Source organism: Barbus barbus (genome assembly GCF_936440315.1).
Source record: "Barbus barbus genome assembly, chromosome: 44".
Classification (NCBI taxonomy): domain Eukaryota; kingdom Metazoa; phylum Chordata; class Actinopteri; order Cypriniformes; family Cyprinidae; genus Barbus; species Barbus barbus.
In genome coordinates, this window is record NC_136722.1 from 5,832,352 (window position 1) to 5,850,284 (window position 17,933).

General features: G+C 37.3%; 1 protein-coding gene across 1 annotated transcript in view; it reads right to left on the reverse strand.

Moving 5' to 3' along the window:
- Positions 1-17,933, reverse strand: part of LOC306863237 (A-type potassium channel modulatory protein DPP6-like) — a gene marked incomplete at both ends in the record, with an annotated part of 182,326 nt that overhangs the window by 75,737 nt on the left and 88,656 nt on the right. Inside the window, one exon of the mRNA XM_079406481.1 lies at positions 12,161-12,259. Within this exon, the coding sequence (XP_079262607.1) occupies positions 12,161-12,259 (99 nt within the window). The remainder of the gene's footprint in view (positions 1-12,160; positions 12,260-17,933) is intronic.

Here is a 17,933-nt window from a genome sequence, read left to right on the forward strand (position 1 = left end):
TATCCTTAGGGAAGGCCTGCCACGTTCCCCTTCCTTCTCTAAAGCAGACAGGCTGTAATATAACAGAACCACCAATACCTCCTGCCTGCCATGAGTGGCTGTTTTCTCTGTGATTTATAGTTATCAGCAATGCTGATCAAGGTCGACCGTGCGGCTCATTTTTCACCACCAGCTGTCAGAACCCAGAGCGCAAGCAGGCTAGCCACAGGAAAGCCTGCCCCAAGCAGCCACATTAAAGAACATGATGCTTTATTATACAGCCATGGCTGTCCATCATAAAGCTGAAAACACACATACTGTATACACATTGCTCAGATACACAAGATCATCCACACAGACACTTGCAAAGTCAGAGTAATCTATCTATCTATCTATCTATCTATCTATCTATCTATCTATCTATCTATCTATCTATCTATCTATCTATCTATCTATCTATCTATCTATCTATCTATCTATCTATCTATGGCGAGTACAAGCTGAACTTGACCCTCTAATCCAAGCACTCTCTATTCCATTTCTATTCTATCTACTGTTTTCTATTTATTTATATTAAAAAACAACTTGACCCTCTAACACGATAGTGTCTTCTATTCTTTTTCTATTCTGTTGACTTGTTTTCTTTTAATTTATTACATAAAATAATAATAACTTGACCCTCTAAATCTAACTGTCCTATTTGTATTTTATTTACTTTTTATTCTTTCTATTCATGATTAAAAACAAAACAAAAACCTTAGTCTACTGCGATAGACTTGGACTTGTCATAGTACTTTCATTTTGTTGCTCTTTTGTTGGTTTGATTACTTCTATTGTCTTCATTTGTAAGTTGCTTTGCATAAAATCATCTGCAAAATGATTCAATTTAAATGTAAATGTAAGGACATGTATTGAAAACTTGAAAAGTGATAACTCACTGTCAGGGTCAAATGAGGTGAAATGGAGAAATACATTTTCTTACTGACCATGAAACCATATTGTATGTATTATAAGTATTACATTAAAAAAATAAATAAATAAAAACGCAATCTTAACTTTTTTCTTGGAAATCTGAATTAATAATTTACCATTCTGAGAAGAACCGTTTGTAAATGTTTTTGATTCAAACTGACATAATCTATGGTCATATAATGATTACATTATAATAAAAGCATGTTATGCTGAAGTTTTGTGGTTGCAGGACAACTGGCAAGTATTTTTATATCCTTGTCAAAGCCAATTTTTACAAAATATTGAGGACCCTGCACATTGTACCAAAGAGCAACAATGTTCAGATATCTTATTGAATGCACTGAATATGATTACACACATCAGCTCTCTGATAATCAGTCCCAAGTCACACACACACACACATTTCCCTTCAGTCTTCAAGGCACTCAACCGTGATTCACTGGATACATAAACCTGGGTATTTGATCAGTGCTTCTTTCTCAACCTCTGTGTACCGATACAATTAACAACCCCCATAAATCTTATCCAGCCAATACAGTGAAACTCCATGTTTTACAAGTCAATCACTCTGCGCAGTCTCGTAAAGCTGTTCAAATATTAGGCAGGTGCCTACTGAATTGATCTTTTACAGCAGTCTAGCTCGTCTTTTGAAACAGGGTAACTGTTGCACAGAAGCATAAAAAAAATCCCACGTTTATTGATGTGTATGCATCAACTGCATGTGATATGGCAGAAACAGAGGGTGCCAGAGCTAATCTAATTAAGAGCTGAATGAGAGCAGAGGTCACCTACCACAGACAACACACAAAGAGAACAAGAGAGTTATTATGAAAATACATGCTGGCAGCTGCATCGCACACTATATGAATATAACCCTACATCTCACCACATCATCTCTTTGCTGTCTGTTTTTCTTTTTTTTCTTTCAAGCTGCCCAAACAGGGCACATCCGTTGACGGTCTTTTTACAGTCTTTTGTTTTAGACCCCTTTTTGACATTGCTGTTCAAATTGTGTCAATATTTTATCATATCATATTTATTTTATTTTTTTTTTAGTAATTTTACTCAAACTAAAATGACATCTAAAATTAGTCAACAAGAACTTTCAAAATTAACCAAATATTCCAACATTTTATATATTATTTAACAAAAACATGTTATGAAATAACATTATTAATGAACACACTATTGTAATATTGTAAATTCTTCATCCTCTAGACATTGCCTGTGCTTTAGTCAACTGTTACAGAAAGTGCATATTTACAATATGACTTAAATATTCTGAGTACAATACTTATACTCGAAAAAAAGTTTGTAAAAACAGGACCCAATGTGGTGGGTTAACATGAAGCAAGATTCTGTATTGATTGCGTTTTACCTTATTTTGAATTACGTATTTGCATTACATTTACACTTGTGCATTTGGCAGATGCTTTAATCCAAGGTGACTTGCATTGCAAGTTTGTACATTTGATCAGTTCATGCATTCAACCCATGATCATAGCGTTACTAGCACCATGCTTCACTGTTTAAGCTATAGTGATGCATTGTATTGTGTTATGTTTTAGAGTTAAAGAAAGTGTCCGTAAACTTAGATAATATCCTGGCAGAAAATTACCAGTTTCTTTTCCACTTTTCTACGGTTTCTTTTTTTTTTTTATTCCAGTTCACTTGTGCGTTTGCTCCTTTTTGTGCAAAAAGTTGTAATATCACATTTATGTTGTGTATTTATGTCAATGAAGTCAATGAGTCAATGAAGCCGCTAACAAAAAGCAAAGTGTTCATTCATTGTTTGACTTCAGCTCAGCTCAAACAGGTCAGTCTCCAACAATATTGACTAATGGATGAATCAATTATTTTCTTTCACACAAATAGCCATTAGACTTGACAATTCAGTCACCCTTTAGTATGGAGGACCAATTCTCAATAACTGACTATCAACTACAGTGGTGGGCCATCAGGGCCAGCAAAGCCTTCTCTGCTGGCCTAAACAATATCAGAATCACTGACTTAGTTGAATTTTTTTTTTTTTCCATGAATCTGTATTAAATTATTTCAAATAGTCTATTCTCTTCATTTCATAGCTTTTCTCTTGGTTGCGCTGCTTCCAGTAGTGTACGTTTCTATTAGAAATTTTATCCAATCATATTTCAGTAATCGTGTTGCCAAGGTCAAAGAAATATGCCTAAGGCCTTCACAATCAACAGTGCAGGCATCTGTAGCTTAAAATCAATGGCAATGAAACCGTTGCTTTAACCAATCAGATTTTGATTTGGCAGCACCAGGGCCATCTAGCAGACTTACGATAGCGTCAGCATTTTCTCGTCCTTTGATTGGATGGTCAAAGAGCGCACAAAGCTAGCAAACAGCATCACTGTAAATCATTTTTGTTTTCACAGGTAGAGGCAGACCGGCGGGGAGACTCGGCGTGAAGATGAGAGTCCTAGGGGTACGTTAAAACACATGTATACACTTTTCTTCACCGTCTTGTATGAATTTTTTTAATGTTACTTGCTCGCTTTCCCGGTAAAGCTGCGCTAACTAGTATTTTCCTCCCGCAGACCGGCGGGGAGACTCGTGAAGACGAAAAGCAGTTAGAGTTAATAATTGTCTGTAAGAACATCGGGTGGACTCTATTTGTTTCATTTTGTCAGGTAATGCCTCAGCTAGAGATGATGCGCAGTTGCAGCAACTAGTTGAATTGTGTTAATTGGTTTTCTTGCTTTAGTAATAGCATTCATTCTCGCTACGTAAGATACCTGTCTGTGATGCAATGCCCTGTTACACTGAATTTATGTGTAATATTTATGGTTTCTATAGCCGTGGCATCATTATGATGGTATTAAGAGGTGGATTAATTCATGTAGGATGCCATTGAAGGCCTAGGTATAAAATGCATGGCCCGCCACTAATCAGCTACGACTTTTGCATCAATACACTTCTTATTTGCTGCTTATTAATAGGTATAGGGGTAGGGTATGGGGTAGGGTTAAGGGATCTAAACATGGTCGAGCAGAATAAGGCATTAATATATGCTTTATAAGTACTAATAAACAGCCAATATGCTAGTAACACACATTCTAATAAGCTAAACCATTTAATAGTGAGAATTGGCCCCGAAACCTCACAGTGTTACTCACAGTTCAAATAGATATTGATGTTAGCATGAAATTGACCCAATAAAATAAGCATAAAACTCCCAGAAGCATTAAATGTTAGCAGTCACAAATATTTGGTAAATTGGCCCATTTTTAATTGAATACTAAATTAAATATAATTAACACAATTCAGAAATATTAGGATTGAATTAGAGTTTTTTCAAATGAACCCGAAAGCATTAGAATCTGGCATTGCTATGTGAAGAATATGTGCAACCCCACCTTTTGGAACAGTATTTACGTCAGTAGTGTGCCCATGATGCCTTAAAATACTATCAAAGTAGACAGCTCACTAGGTTTTGGAACAGCTTACATATGCTTTCTCTTTTATCCAGATAAAATAAATCTTTTGGCTCTCTAGTCAGGTCTTTGGTGGGTTTATTCATGTTAATAAACACACCAGGAAATGGGGATTAGAAAACAACTGTAATGCAAATTATTTATTTCATTAGAATTCTGTACATATCCCTCAGCACAGGGCGGTTGTTTTTGCTCATCGAACTCTGACGGCACTGAGAGTTTTGCACTGGGGGGTGCTGGTCTACTTGAGCTTGCTGCTAACTTCGACAAATTATCATATGAGGCAAGTCGATGACTCCTACCAAGGTTAAAAGACATTTACTCCACCAATCACACACTTGTTTGCTTAACAACATTCAATTTGTACACACTCAGCGTACGTCAGGCTCCACACGACTGCTTAGGCTAAGGACACAGGGGTGGGCCATTAAAATGGAACCAGATGGTTTAGGCCACAGCAGGCATTAGCTCAGTTTAATTTCTCGTTGCGAGTGTTGAGTAATGTCGATGATGTATCTGTTTGATTTAGACTCCTAGCTAGAGAGGCAGATCAATGGGCTCCACTAATTATGCAATTATATAGCTGCTTTAGTACAATCATAATGGGGGCAGGCAGACAGAATCAAAATGAGAGAGTCTATTACAGCCAAAGGGAGGTAGAGGACAGAACAGTGGGATGAGAACGCTGAATGACAGCCGCTTACTGCAAGATGGCTTGGCAAAAGATGATTCGTGATGGCAAAGATGATTCAAGGCAGATCTTAAAGGGTTAGTTCACACAAAATTGACAATTCTGTCATCATTTACTTACCCTTGAGTCGCTCCAAACACATAAGATTTCTGTTCAACTTCAGAACACAAAGATATTCGTTTTAATATTTCTTCACCATTTTTGTCCATCCTTTGGAAGCATTATAGTTTCAAAAAGACATCAGTTTTAGTCCAAGTCTTCTTCAGAGAAATGATCACTTTATATGATGAACAGATTTCATTTAGGCTTTTATTCACATTGATCAACGCACATATATAGCGAATGTCAAATATGGTCAATGGAAGCTCAAACTTGATGCTTGCTTTGTAATATGCCAAGCATGTACGTTTGAGCTTCCTTGGATCATTTTCAATGGATGGACAATAAATTAGGAGAGAATATTAAACATACCTTAATTTACATTCTGAAGATGAACGGATAGGTTTGGAACAATATAAGCGTGAGGAAATGGTACCAGATTTTCCATTTTTGAATGAACTAACCCTATCAGAGGGACATCATGAGCTTTTATTTCCTGGATTGAATGTGGTCCCATTTCTTCATAATAGTCTATGTTTCCTTGAAGGCAATGAAGAAATCCAAGTGTTCTATTTGTTTTCCTTTGTCAGAGTTTTACTACCAGAGCACTTCTGAAAACACTAGATTTCTGTGATTGAAGCAAGTGGTCGATGGACGGAGAAGCCCGAGGGAGAGAAAGGCTTTGCCTGTGTAAATAAATTACCTGTATCATTGATTCATTTATAGATTAATTCAGTATGAGCTGCATCAGCTGTGACGTTCTGACTTTGATTGATGAGTTGTGGAAAGTTCATTTGGGGGGAAAAAAAAATAAAAGGGAAAACATATTCTGCACCAACTCAGTATTAAAAAAATCTATTTCTGGCCTGTCCTTGGAAATCAAGTAACAGCTAATGTTCCGAATAGTAACTGTGGGCCCTGTTTTTCTATGGATCTACCCAGCTAAATGCTTCTGACACTTTAACGAAGATCAAATAATCAACCAATGATGGCCAGAGCAGTGCTCTTTCCTTTCTCTAACTGACTGTGGCAGGGCCAAAGTCTTTACATACATTTATGATTTCACCGCAGGTGAGTCACGGGGGAGCCGCGTAATCATATTAAAATGGTGACAAACCGTACCACATCCCCCATTTTCTACTTTCAGGTTTCTCTTCATAAAGTTTTTAATCCCATTGGACATTTGATAAAAAAAATAAAATAAAACATTTTTGTATATTGTTAAAAATATATGATCAGTATATCCAAAATCGACATGGAAATTCCAAAATTGGAAATGTATTTTCTTGCCCATTTTAAGTACATTTTTCCAGTATATTTTGTCATTTGAAAGTTTAATAGAATTCTATTTGAAATTTGAAAAAAAAAAGACAGGCTTCATTAAGACTGTTTACAACATATATTTAGCATAAATTTGGCTAAATATATTTAAATATATAATTTATTATTACATAAGTATATAGTTATTTTTGCAGCAGGAACTAAAATATTTATCTATTATATAGAGGAACGTTTTAGGCTGCTACTTCTTTCTTCCCTCTGTTGGCTGGCTGAGATTCTTTCTCTTCCAGAAAGGTGCCGCAGGTGTTTTTCAAATTTGAAGTGCTATTCTGAAGTATTTGTCCCCTCGACACAGTCTGCATTCGATGACTAAACCCCTGTGTAGATGTCACACAGTTTGCAGCGTGAACAGCTTAATTTATTAATAGGAAGACTGCAGTTTTTCCACACTGCATCACTGTCACACGCTGTCTACGTGACTATTTCATGACACATTTTGCAGAGAGAGGTTTTCAATTGTATTTGTTGCACCCACTTTATAATATGTGTCTTCATTTAACTATTGTGTATTTTTATCAAAATAAAAAATGGCACTTGCTGTTATTGCTAAAATAAAATATTCAGCTAAAATATTCCAGTTGCCCCTTAAATTAACATTGAGTAACTTACAATTACAAGTTGACTGATGGACCGATCACTGGTCATGAATTTGAAAAAGGTGCTATTCTTCATTGTTAGCTTATTATGCTAATAACTAAGGTTAATGTTTCTTGTTTCGGGGAAGTCGTGGCCTAATGGTTAGAGAGTCGGACTTGTAATCCAAAGGGTGCAGGGATTGTAGGTGCGGGGAGTGAATGTCCAGCGCTCTCTCCACCCTCAATACCACGACTGAGGTGCCCTTGAGCAAGGCACCGAACCCCCAACTGCTCCCCGGGCGCTGCAGCATAAATGGCTGCCCACTGCTCCGGGTGTGTGTTCACGGTGTGTGTGTGTTCACTGCTGTGTGTGCTCTTTGGATGGGTTAAATGCAGAGCACGAATTCCGAGTATGGGTCACCATATTTGGCAGTATGTCACTTCACATTTATATTAAAGATTTACTTTTATCGTTTTTGGCTTGATATGATAGTGTAGAAAGGACAAGAAGCAAAGTGGGATTGGGATAGGTCCGCGAGCCGTGACTCGAGCTCAGGACGACTAAAGCGGCGACCATGCCGCATGTCGATGCGCTGCCCATGAGGCCTTTGGCAGCGACAATGTTCCTTATATTAATACATTTTTAACTTGAATGTTTAAAGTAATGTATTAGTATACATAGAAATAAACATTTAAAAAGATTAATGTAAAAGTATAGTTCTTTTTAATTTATGTGAACTATTTTGTACAGATTTTTTAATACTACCAGTTAAATAAAAACAAGTAAAAAAGCAACAGTGATATAAAATGTTAAAACTAAAAAAGTACCACATTACCCACAGTGATTCTAAAAACAACAGACATTTAACACAAAAAGGCAATGGAAATGAGCAAGAACAGTATTTAAAATGGTAAAACTCATTATTGAAGCAGAGAAGCAGAGGTTTCTCATCACCTTTCAGTTCATTACTTTCTGACAGATCTGTTTACCTTTGCAGGACTGACGTGAACGATAACGAGCTAAAATGATGGTGTGAAAAATGGGCAGAGCATCAATCAATACGAGAGCAGAGACATTGTGCCATAATTTCCAGCTAAATTACTCCACCCGCTTGCTAGGCGGTGAACTGCGCTTTGTTATGTTATGAATCAAAGCCAGATGAGATGAATGACTGTGAGCGCTGAGTTAATGTTCCTGTGTGAGAGTGATGAGGGTCTGCTGATGCCTCCATATAGCTGCAATGCAGGAACATGAACAAAATTGTAATGAGCGAAATGATCATCACTGTGCTTTAAATGCGTCACAACATCTACAAAACTGAGTGACATAGATTTTGTTGACTTGCAGGTCAGCTATAACTGCTGTTTTGGTTGTCTTGCATGTCATGATTATACTGCAGCCAAAGATATGTTTGATTGTGTCATCATCTTTCCCAAATGCAAGATTTTGAATGGGTAACAATGTACATTTCTCTGTTTCTCACACAAAGCTACTGTATAACATCAGACTTGGAATATATACACAAAATGCATAGATCACTTTAAACTTTAATGGCGCTTTTGTATCTTTTTTTGAAGCTGGAAAACTTCAGTCCCTGTTCATTGCAACTGCATGGAAACAGAATACAGAAAGTCATGTTTTGGTACAGCAAATGACGACAATTTTAATTTTAGGGGGTGAACTATCCCTTTACAAGCAAGAAGTTTAGCATTTCACCAGACATTTGATTAAAAATCACTATTTTTTAGGTAAACAAATAAATAAATAAATCTATATGCATGATCATTAACATGCATTTAGAAACAGCTATATGTGAAAATTAAAGTCATGCTGACTTTAAGGGTAAGTAAATCAGAAATTGATGATACCACAATAATAGGCAATAATTAAGTGACATAAATAAATAAACAACTTCAGTGAGTTTTTGCCATTTTTGTGTGCAATTTGCATTTAATTGTCTCTGAAACATTTGTGGCTGAGACTAGAGCATGAAGAGAGCTTCCATATCTGCACAGCCTAAAGCAGCTGATTAGAGGAGACTCAGACCAAATCAGACTGCTTGATTAATCTATCCGCTGATAAATGCCTCCCTCCGTTCACATCAAGTCATCCGTCTGCATGAGTAAAAGACAATCCAATCCAGACACATATCCACAAAGATTTAATCACCCTCATTCTGACTTAATTCAGCATTGTAGAGTTGCCCCAAAAACAATTTGGAAATCTTCAGACCCACTTAAACAAGTCTGAATGGTTATTTCATAAGAATCATATCAAAGCAGGTCATCTGCACTTTTGCATAACTTTTCTGAGCCGTTTTTCTGTAACCTTAAACGTATATTTTAAAGATCTGCTGGTAGATATTGCAATTTTAATTAAATCAAATATAAAATAAAATATATAACATTAAGGATTACAAGTTTTAATAGTAGTTTTCATGCTTTAAAGTAGAAGTATAGAATCTACAGTAAAAGTATTTGATTATAATTTTAACTGTAGTCTAGCATTTGATATTGCATTTAAGGTTATACAAACATACTAAACATTTTAAATGAAATAAAGACACTAAGTGTAAATAGCTATAGATCCTATTTACACTATAAATAGCAAGAGTTTCTGCTCTTTATATACTACTTATTGCAAATAGTGGCAATTATCTGCACCTCAGTATTGTAGTACATTATAAAACAGTACGCAATAATAAGGTATTGAGTGTAAATTATAGTTTTAATTCAAATTATTAAATGGATGCCACCTTATTGGGACAAAGCCCTCCCTACACCTACCCTAACCCTACCCCATACTTTATTTTCAAGTTTTTGATCATTTCATTTTTTTTTTTTTTATAAATGCCTTTCTCATGCGATATGAGATTTGAAAAGGTGGGTTCGAACTCGGGTCAATCGGGTCAAAATATACACACCTTACCATCTACGCCACATTGGTGGGCGGAGTTAGTGTAAATAGCCTTTGCCAACTTAGTTTTTATGCAACTTTGCCACTTCATCATTACAAATGTTATTACAAATACATTTAAATATATTACATAAATATATATTTAAATAAATTATTAGTTTACCATAAATGCTTGTCAGTACAATCGGCAGTACATTTTAAACATAAATTAAAGAACAAATAAAATGATTCTTTAAAAGTAATTATGAAATGACATATAAAGATGTAAGCAAGTCTTTCTTAAATGGGTCGACAAATCAACTCATGTTCAGCAAACTGAATTTAATATAAATTTAAACTATAATACATTTTCATTTAATAGCAATTAACATGCAGTAGTGAATTAAATGAATTAAGTATATATTCTTTCAAATATATTATTTTTGCAATAAAAACTAATTTTAGAAAATATACACAAGTGTACTTTTAACCCTCACAATGTCAGTCCTGGTTCCCCATGTCTTGTGTTTCCCTCCCTCTTGTGCCCTTATTTGGTGTTTCCTGCTCCTGTCCCCATTCAGTTCTATTAGTCCCAGCTGTGTTTCATTAGTTCTTTATTAGTTTCCAGGTGTGTATCCTTAGTTCCCTCCTTTAGTCCCTCGTTATCCTGTGTTTATTAGCCCAGTGTTTCCAGTGTCCTGTGTTCGGCGTTAAATGTCATCCCAGAGTTCCCGTGTGTTTGTACTAGTGGTGGGCAGAGCGAGGCTTCGTGAAACACTGAAGCAAATGTGTCGAGGTTTCGAAACATTTTGACTCCCGTCTCTACGGTGACACCTAGTTGTCATTTTCAAGTATCGCTCTGAAACAGCGTCAACAAAGAAACAGTTAAGCGGATTGATGAATTATAACGTATGTTGTGTTAGTCGATCCACTAACTGATTTGGGGGAGTGGTTAGTGTGCTCGACTGGGATGCTGTCTCCTTGGGTACAAATCCTGGGTGAAGCAGTCATCATCACAACATTATAATAAACAATTGAAATGTGTGTTTTATTGTTCTGTTTTGTAAAGTGTTGAAACATCGGTCTGACATCTGAATGAATTCTTTGTGAATGTGTTATTTTGGTAATGAAAAATAGACAAAATACTTTTTTTACATATAACGATTTTTATTTAAGAATATGAATTGTTCTGCTGTTGATGAACTTAGCCTACTTATTTTTACATAGAATTTCTCCAGCCTTTGAAAAAATAATCTCACAAAAACACACGAAGTGAAGATGCTTTAACTCCACTTTTATACTTTGTGGGCGTTAGGTTGAGACAGATGTGTAATTGTGTGATTTGTTCCCGACCCTGTCAATCAAATGCAGAATCGGCAGGTATGCCACATCTCGAAACGCTTGTGACACGCCCCGATGCCTCGAATCGCCTTAGTCATGTGACATGGGTGTTTAGAATCACGCTTCGGAGTAGTGTTTCGAAACATCTGCGCTTCGGTATCTCGACACCGTGTCGAAACGTCAGTTTCACGTCAGCCATCCCTAGTTTGTACCTTCGTTTGTATTGATTAAAACCTTCACAGAAGTTTACTCCTCGTCTCCTCGCTCCTTCATTCCCTTGCTCCCAGAGCAATGTGACAGAACGCGAACCCACAAAAGTAAGCCACAAATTTCATAAGCACAAAGTGTCACAATATTTCTTGTCTTATTTTAACACTATATGTATTTCAGACCTATTCTAATGTGGTGTTTGAAAAACGCTTATGCTTTCTTCAAAATAAATTCCACATATTATGATTGTCATCTAAAGCTGTGACATGCAATTCAGACAAGACATATGTTCAGCTAATTTTTGGTCTTGGAGATTTCGGGAAGATCTTGATTCTCAAATGTTTGAAATTCGTGATTTTGAATAAACAAAAAATAAAAAAAACACGGAATCAATACTTTCGTTTTACCTTGAAGAGGAAATTAGCAATGCACAAGCTTACATTTCACTGCCTCTCTGAATTGATTATGTGCACAATGAGAATTATAATACGTTTGTGACTCAATGCTGAGATAATCTCTACAATCGTATCAGATACTGGGCAGATAATGGAAGAACCGCAATAGAGGAAATCAAATGTCTGCTGATGAGAGCACTTACTGCTGATCCACTTAGCATTCGGGTCATGAACTTTGAAGTCTTTCTTGTAGATTTCTTCCACTGTAACTTTCCCCTTAAAGGCCAGGCTATCATCCTCACCTATAGGGAGAAATACAGAACAGCTTTAGCTAGTGATGGGAGAAACACAGTTTTCGAAACTTTGAACTAACTGAACCAATTGCTTCACAAAATGATTCACTCTTTTGAAGCTCTAGAAATGCCACACACTCATGATGCCTGCTGGTGAGATTGGTGTAAATGTAAGGTAAACTCAGCTCAAACATGCATCAAAAACCAATCAACAAATCACAAACCAACTCCAAAGGTTTTTTTTTTTACATTAATCTATTATATGTAATTACAAATAATCCAATACTACTAAATATGAAGTGTCTGTATATGTTTATTTAACTGTAGGACTTGTTTGTTTTATGGAGAGTTTGGTAATTGGGCCAATACGAGAATATTAACCATAACTCTTCCTGCTTTTTTTTTTATACAAACGTGTCATTAAAATGTCTATAAATGTATTAAATTGATCAAAGATATGTGAAAAAAAAAAAAAAAACTCATACATGATATATGCTCACGTCCATACTATATAGTATTATGTGAGCGGAGTACTATGTCCAAATTCATAGTATTCATAAAACAGATGAAAAATAGAAACAGGAAAAATAAAAACAATCGCCACAGGAGAGGATTTGTGAATGGAAATGAAGCAACACAACTGACACATTACAAGGACAACTTGTCAGATGTTCTACATATGTCCGAATTTCATTCATACTATATAGACATAATTTTTGAATGGTTGCAAAGCAAGTTTTTGAATTTGTATGCAACTATAGATGGTGGTTCATGGGTTCACAGACAGCGCCGCCTAGTGGCGAATCTGCAAAACGCAAAAAACTTACCTTTACGTACGAATCGCTGAGGCAGTAAAACTCTTGACAACTTTAATTCCTTATCACACAAAGTATGATTTACGGGGCCAGAGTTTTGATTAACAGCGTCACATACACAGCTTAATTTGTATGGGTTATCTCATTCAGTAGGTTTGCTCGGTAGCTGAAATACAGCAATACGGCATTGCACTTGTGAGGTGAAATGCTCCGGTAAAAATCCCATGAAACTACAGTTCTACAGCTCAAACCCACATAAAAGCAAGCTTAAATAGCATGGTTGCATCAGTGAATGCCTTTTTGCATTATCAGTAATGTTTAGGGTTGGGTTTGGTACAGAGAATATTTCCAACACAGTCAAACATTAGCCTTTTAGCGACACTCCCCAGATATTTGAATTCTGAACCGCCCCAAAACGTGCCTCAAGCAACGTAATAAAAACACAGCAATACATGCCTGTACCAACGTAATAAAAACATGGTAATGGTCACATACTGAATGAGCGTTTTTGCGCCACTCACTGAATATTTCACGTTGAAACTGCTGTGAAGCATGCAGTAAGGTAATATCATAATATGAATGAAGAAACATCACCGCAAGCACATATCTTCAATGAGCCTGGGTTGAGTAAGAAACATTTAGAAACAGCTATGATGGTAGAAAGCCTCATTTCAAAGAAGTGTTTGGAAAATGCCCATCACTACATTTAGCACCAAGACCTCCAAGTTTATTTGGTGCAACTCACAATCTTCATGCCTCCATCCTCTCCTCAGTGCATGTCAAAAACTCTAAGCTTTTCAGGTTCACGGGAGGCAAACTGTATCTGCATTGGGCTGAATTGGCTGACAGGCTTTCCTTAGAGGGCAGCCTGGTGATTTTTCCTCTAAAAGAAGCGATAGTCTCTTCGGTAATGGTAACTGCAGCTCCTGGGCTTGGTGTGAAAACCATAGTGCTCTCTTAACGCTGCGCTGGAAAGTTCTGACTGTTCCAGCTTCCAGCAGTGCCTGGGCTCATTATCTCAGCCGTACTGCTGCGCTCAGGGCCCAAAGATCGCCTCCATCAGGCAACCTCTGTTTGACATCACCACTCATTCATTCAGCACGTGGCGCAAGTGCACCAACTCACTGCTACATCAACACCTAGAGAGGCCGAACATGCAGCGTAGTGGAAAACCATTTTAAATCGCACACATTGAGAAGGAATACGGCGGCAGAGCTTTGCACTAAATGACAGCCCCATAAGCTGAGAATGAACACCAGAATGTATTCAGTGTGTTTGACAGAGAAAGCGGGGAAGAATCTATCAACTCACGCGCACTTCATCTCGCTCCGACTAATATTAGGCTGTCACTTTGACTCGTGTACGTGTGCGAGTTCACGCGTAGGCTGGATGCAATTCTCCAGTGCCGCAGAGGAGGGGAAAAAAAAAGGTAGGACATGGGAGTAAACATAATCAGGCGTCCCTCCAGGCTCTGCTTTAGACCAATTGAATGTTTCATTATTAAAATAGGCTTTGTGCATTTACAGCTGATGCCAGCACTAAACTGATTTATTTAGTCATATTTCTGCACATCAGATATGATCACAGAGTGCTTTCGTCTCGTATATGACTCTCGTATATGAAACAATCCAAGGTTCTTATTTAACACAGTGGCTAGATTAACAAATAAACACACGCCACCCGATCTAAATATTCCCTCACAGTTTAATAGATTATGACTTTATGAATTTCTTTACTGATAAAATAGATAACATCAGAAATACAATATCAAATGTAGATTCTACTGCGTCTAGTATTTCATCACTTCACTTCATTCATCGCACCCAAAGAAAAACTGCAGTGCTTTACAACTATAGGACAGGAAGAGCTAAATAAATTTATCAGTGCATCTAAACCAACCACATGTTTATTAGATCCTGTGCCCACTAAACTACTGAAAGAGTTGTTACCTGTAGCAGAAGAACCGCTTCTCAATATTATTAACTCATCGTTATCTTTAGGTCACGTCCCAAAACCATTCAAGCTGGCGGTTATTAAGCTTCTTATTAAGAAACCACAACTAGATTCTAATGAACTGGCAAATTACAGACCCATTTCAAATCTTCCGTTTATGTCAAAAATTTTAGAAAAAGTTGTGTCTGCTCAATTGTGTTCCTACTTGCAAAAAAATTATCTCTATGAAGAATTTTAGTCACATTCAGGCCTCAACATAGTACAGAAACTGCACTTGTTAAAATTACAAATGACTTGCTTCTTGCTTCAGACCAAGGCTGCATCTCATTGCTAGTATTACTTGATCTTAGTGCTAACTTCGACACTATAGACCATGACACACTCATAGATCGATTACAAAACTATACTGGTATTCAAGGGCAAGCTTTAAGATGGTTTAGATCCTGCCTGTCCGATCGCTACCACTTTGTTCATTTAAATGGGGAGTCATCACATTTATCACCAGTAAAGTATGGAGTACCACAAGGATCTGTCCTAGGTCCTCTGTTATTTTCAATATACATGTTGCCCCTTGGCAATATTATTAGAAAATACAGGATTAGTTTTCATTGTTATGCTGATGATACTCAACTATACACTCACCTAAAGGATTATTAAGAACACCTGTTCAGTTTCTCATTAATGCAATTATCTAATCAACCAATCACATGGCAGTTGCTTCAATGCATTTAGGGGTGTGGTCCTGGTCAAGACAATCTCCTGAACTCCAAACTGAATGTCAGAATGTGAAAGAAAGGTGATTTAAGCAATTTTGAGCGTGGCATGGTTGTTGGTGCCAGACGGGCCGGTCTGAGTATTTCACAATCTGCTCAGTTACTGGGATTTTCACGCACAACCATTTCTAGGGTTTACAAAGAATGGCGTGAAAAGGGAAAAACATCCAGTATGCGGCAGTCCTGTGGGCGAAAATGCCTTGTTGACGCTAGAGGTCAGAGGAGAATGGGCCGACTGATTCAAGCTGATAGAAGAGCAACTTTTACTGAAATAACCACTCGTTACAACACGCACAACCTTGAGGCGGATGGGCTACAACAGCAGAAGACCCCACCTGGTACCACTCATCTCCACTACAAATAGGAAAAAGAGGCTACAATTTGCACGAGCTCGCCAAAATTGAACGGTTGAAGACTGGAAAAATGTTGCCTGGTCTGATGAGTCTCGATTTCTGTTGAGACATTCAGATGGTAGAGTCAAAATTTGGCATAAACAGAATGAGAACATGGATCCATCATGCCTTGTTACCACTGTGCAGGCTGGTGGTGGTGGTGTAATGGTGTGGGGGATGTTTTCTTTGCACACTTTAGGCCCCTTAGTGCCAATTGGGCATCGTTTAAATGCCACGGCCTACCTGAGCATTGTTTCTGACCATGTCCAACCCTTTATGACCACCATGTACCCATCCTCTGATGGCTACTTCCAGCAGGATAATGCACCATGTCACAAAGCTCGAATCATTTCAAATTGGTTTCTTGAACATGACAATGAGTTCACTGTACTAAAATGGCCCCCACAGTCACCAGATCTCAACCCAATAGAGCATCTTTGGGATGTGGTGGAACGGGAGCTTTGTGCCCTGGATGTGCATCCCACAAATCTCCATCAACTGCAAGATGCTATCCTATCAATATGGGCCAACATTTCTAAAGAATGCTTTCAGCACCTTGTTGAATCAATGCCACGTAGAATTAAAGCAGTTCTGAAGGCGAAAGGGGGTCAAACACAGTATTAGTATGGTGTTCCTAATAATCCATTAGGTGAGTGTATATCGCAACAAGACCAGATGAAACTTCTTAACTATCTAAGCTAATAGATTGTGTAAAATATGTAAAAGATTGGATGACCAATAATTTCCTCCTATTACATTCAGATAAGACAGAGATATTACTTATTGGACCAAAAAACAGTACACAGAATCTCTTGGATTACAATTTGTAACTAGACGGATGTATTGTTACGTCCTCTAAAGTCAAAAATCTGGGTGTTATATTAGACAGCAACTTGTCCTTTGAAAATCATATTTCCCATGTTACAAAAACAGCATTCTTCCATCTTAGAAACATTGCCAAGCTTCGAAACATGCTACCAGTTTCTGATGCAGAAAAGCTAGTTCATGCATTCATGACCTCAAGACTGGACTATTGTAATGCACTGCTAGGTAGTTGTCCTGCATCTTCAATAAACAAGCTACAGATAGTCCAAATTGCAGCGGCTAGAGTTCTTACCAGGTCAAGAAAATGTGATCATATTACCCCAATTTTACAGTCTCCGCACTGGCTACCTATTCAGTTCCGTATCATTTACAAAATATTATTATTGCCTATAAGGCCCTAAATGGTTTAGCTCCTGCGTACCTAACTCGTCTTCTACCACACTACAATCCAACCCGCTCCATAAGGTCACAAAACTCTGGACTTTTGGTAGTACCTAGGATAGCAAAGTCCACTAAAGGAGGTAGAGCTTTTTCACATTTGGCTCCCAAACTCTGGAATAGCCTTCCTGATAACATTCGGGGTTCAGACACACTCTATCTGTTTAAATCTAGACTAAAGACACATCTCTTCAGCCAAGCATTCACATAATGCATCTTATAATCTTGTACTGCAGTTATATCTGATCAAATGTACATTATTATTATTCTTTAGCTTGGGTTGAACAAATCATTTTTGCTTAGATGGAACAGCAGCTACGCTAATTATGTCTATTATTAACATCCCGTGGTAACTAGGAATTACAGAAACTTCAGTCTGGATCCAACCCTTAAATGATCTGAGATGACTGAACACCTGAGAAAAGATAATACCAACCCCTCAGAGGACCTCAGAGGATGCCAACGCTCAGACAACATACAGAATTAC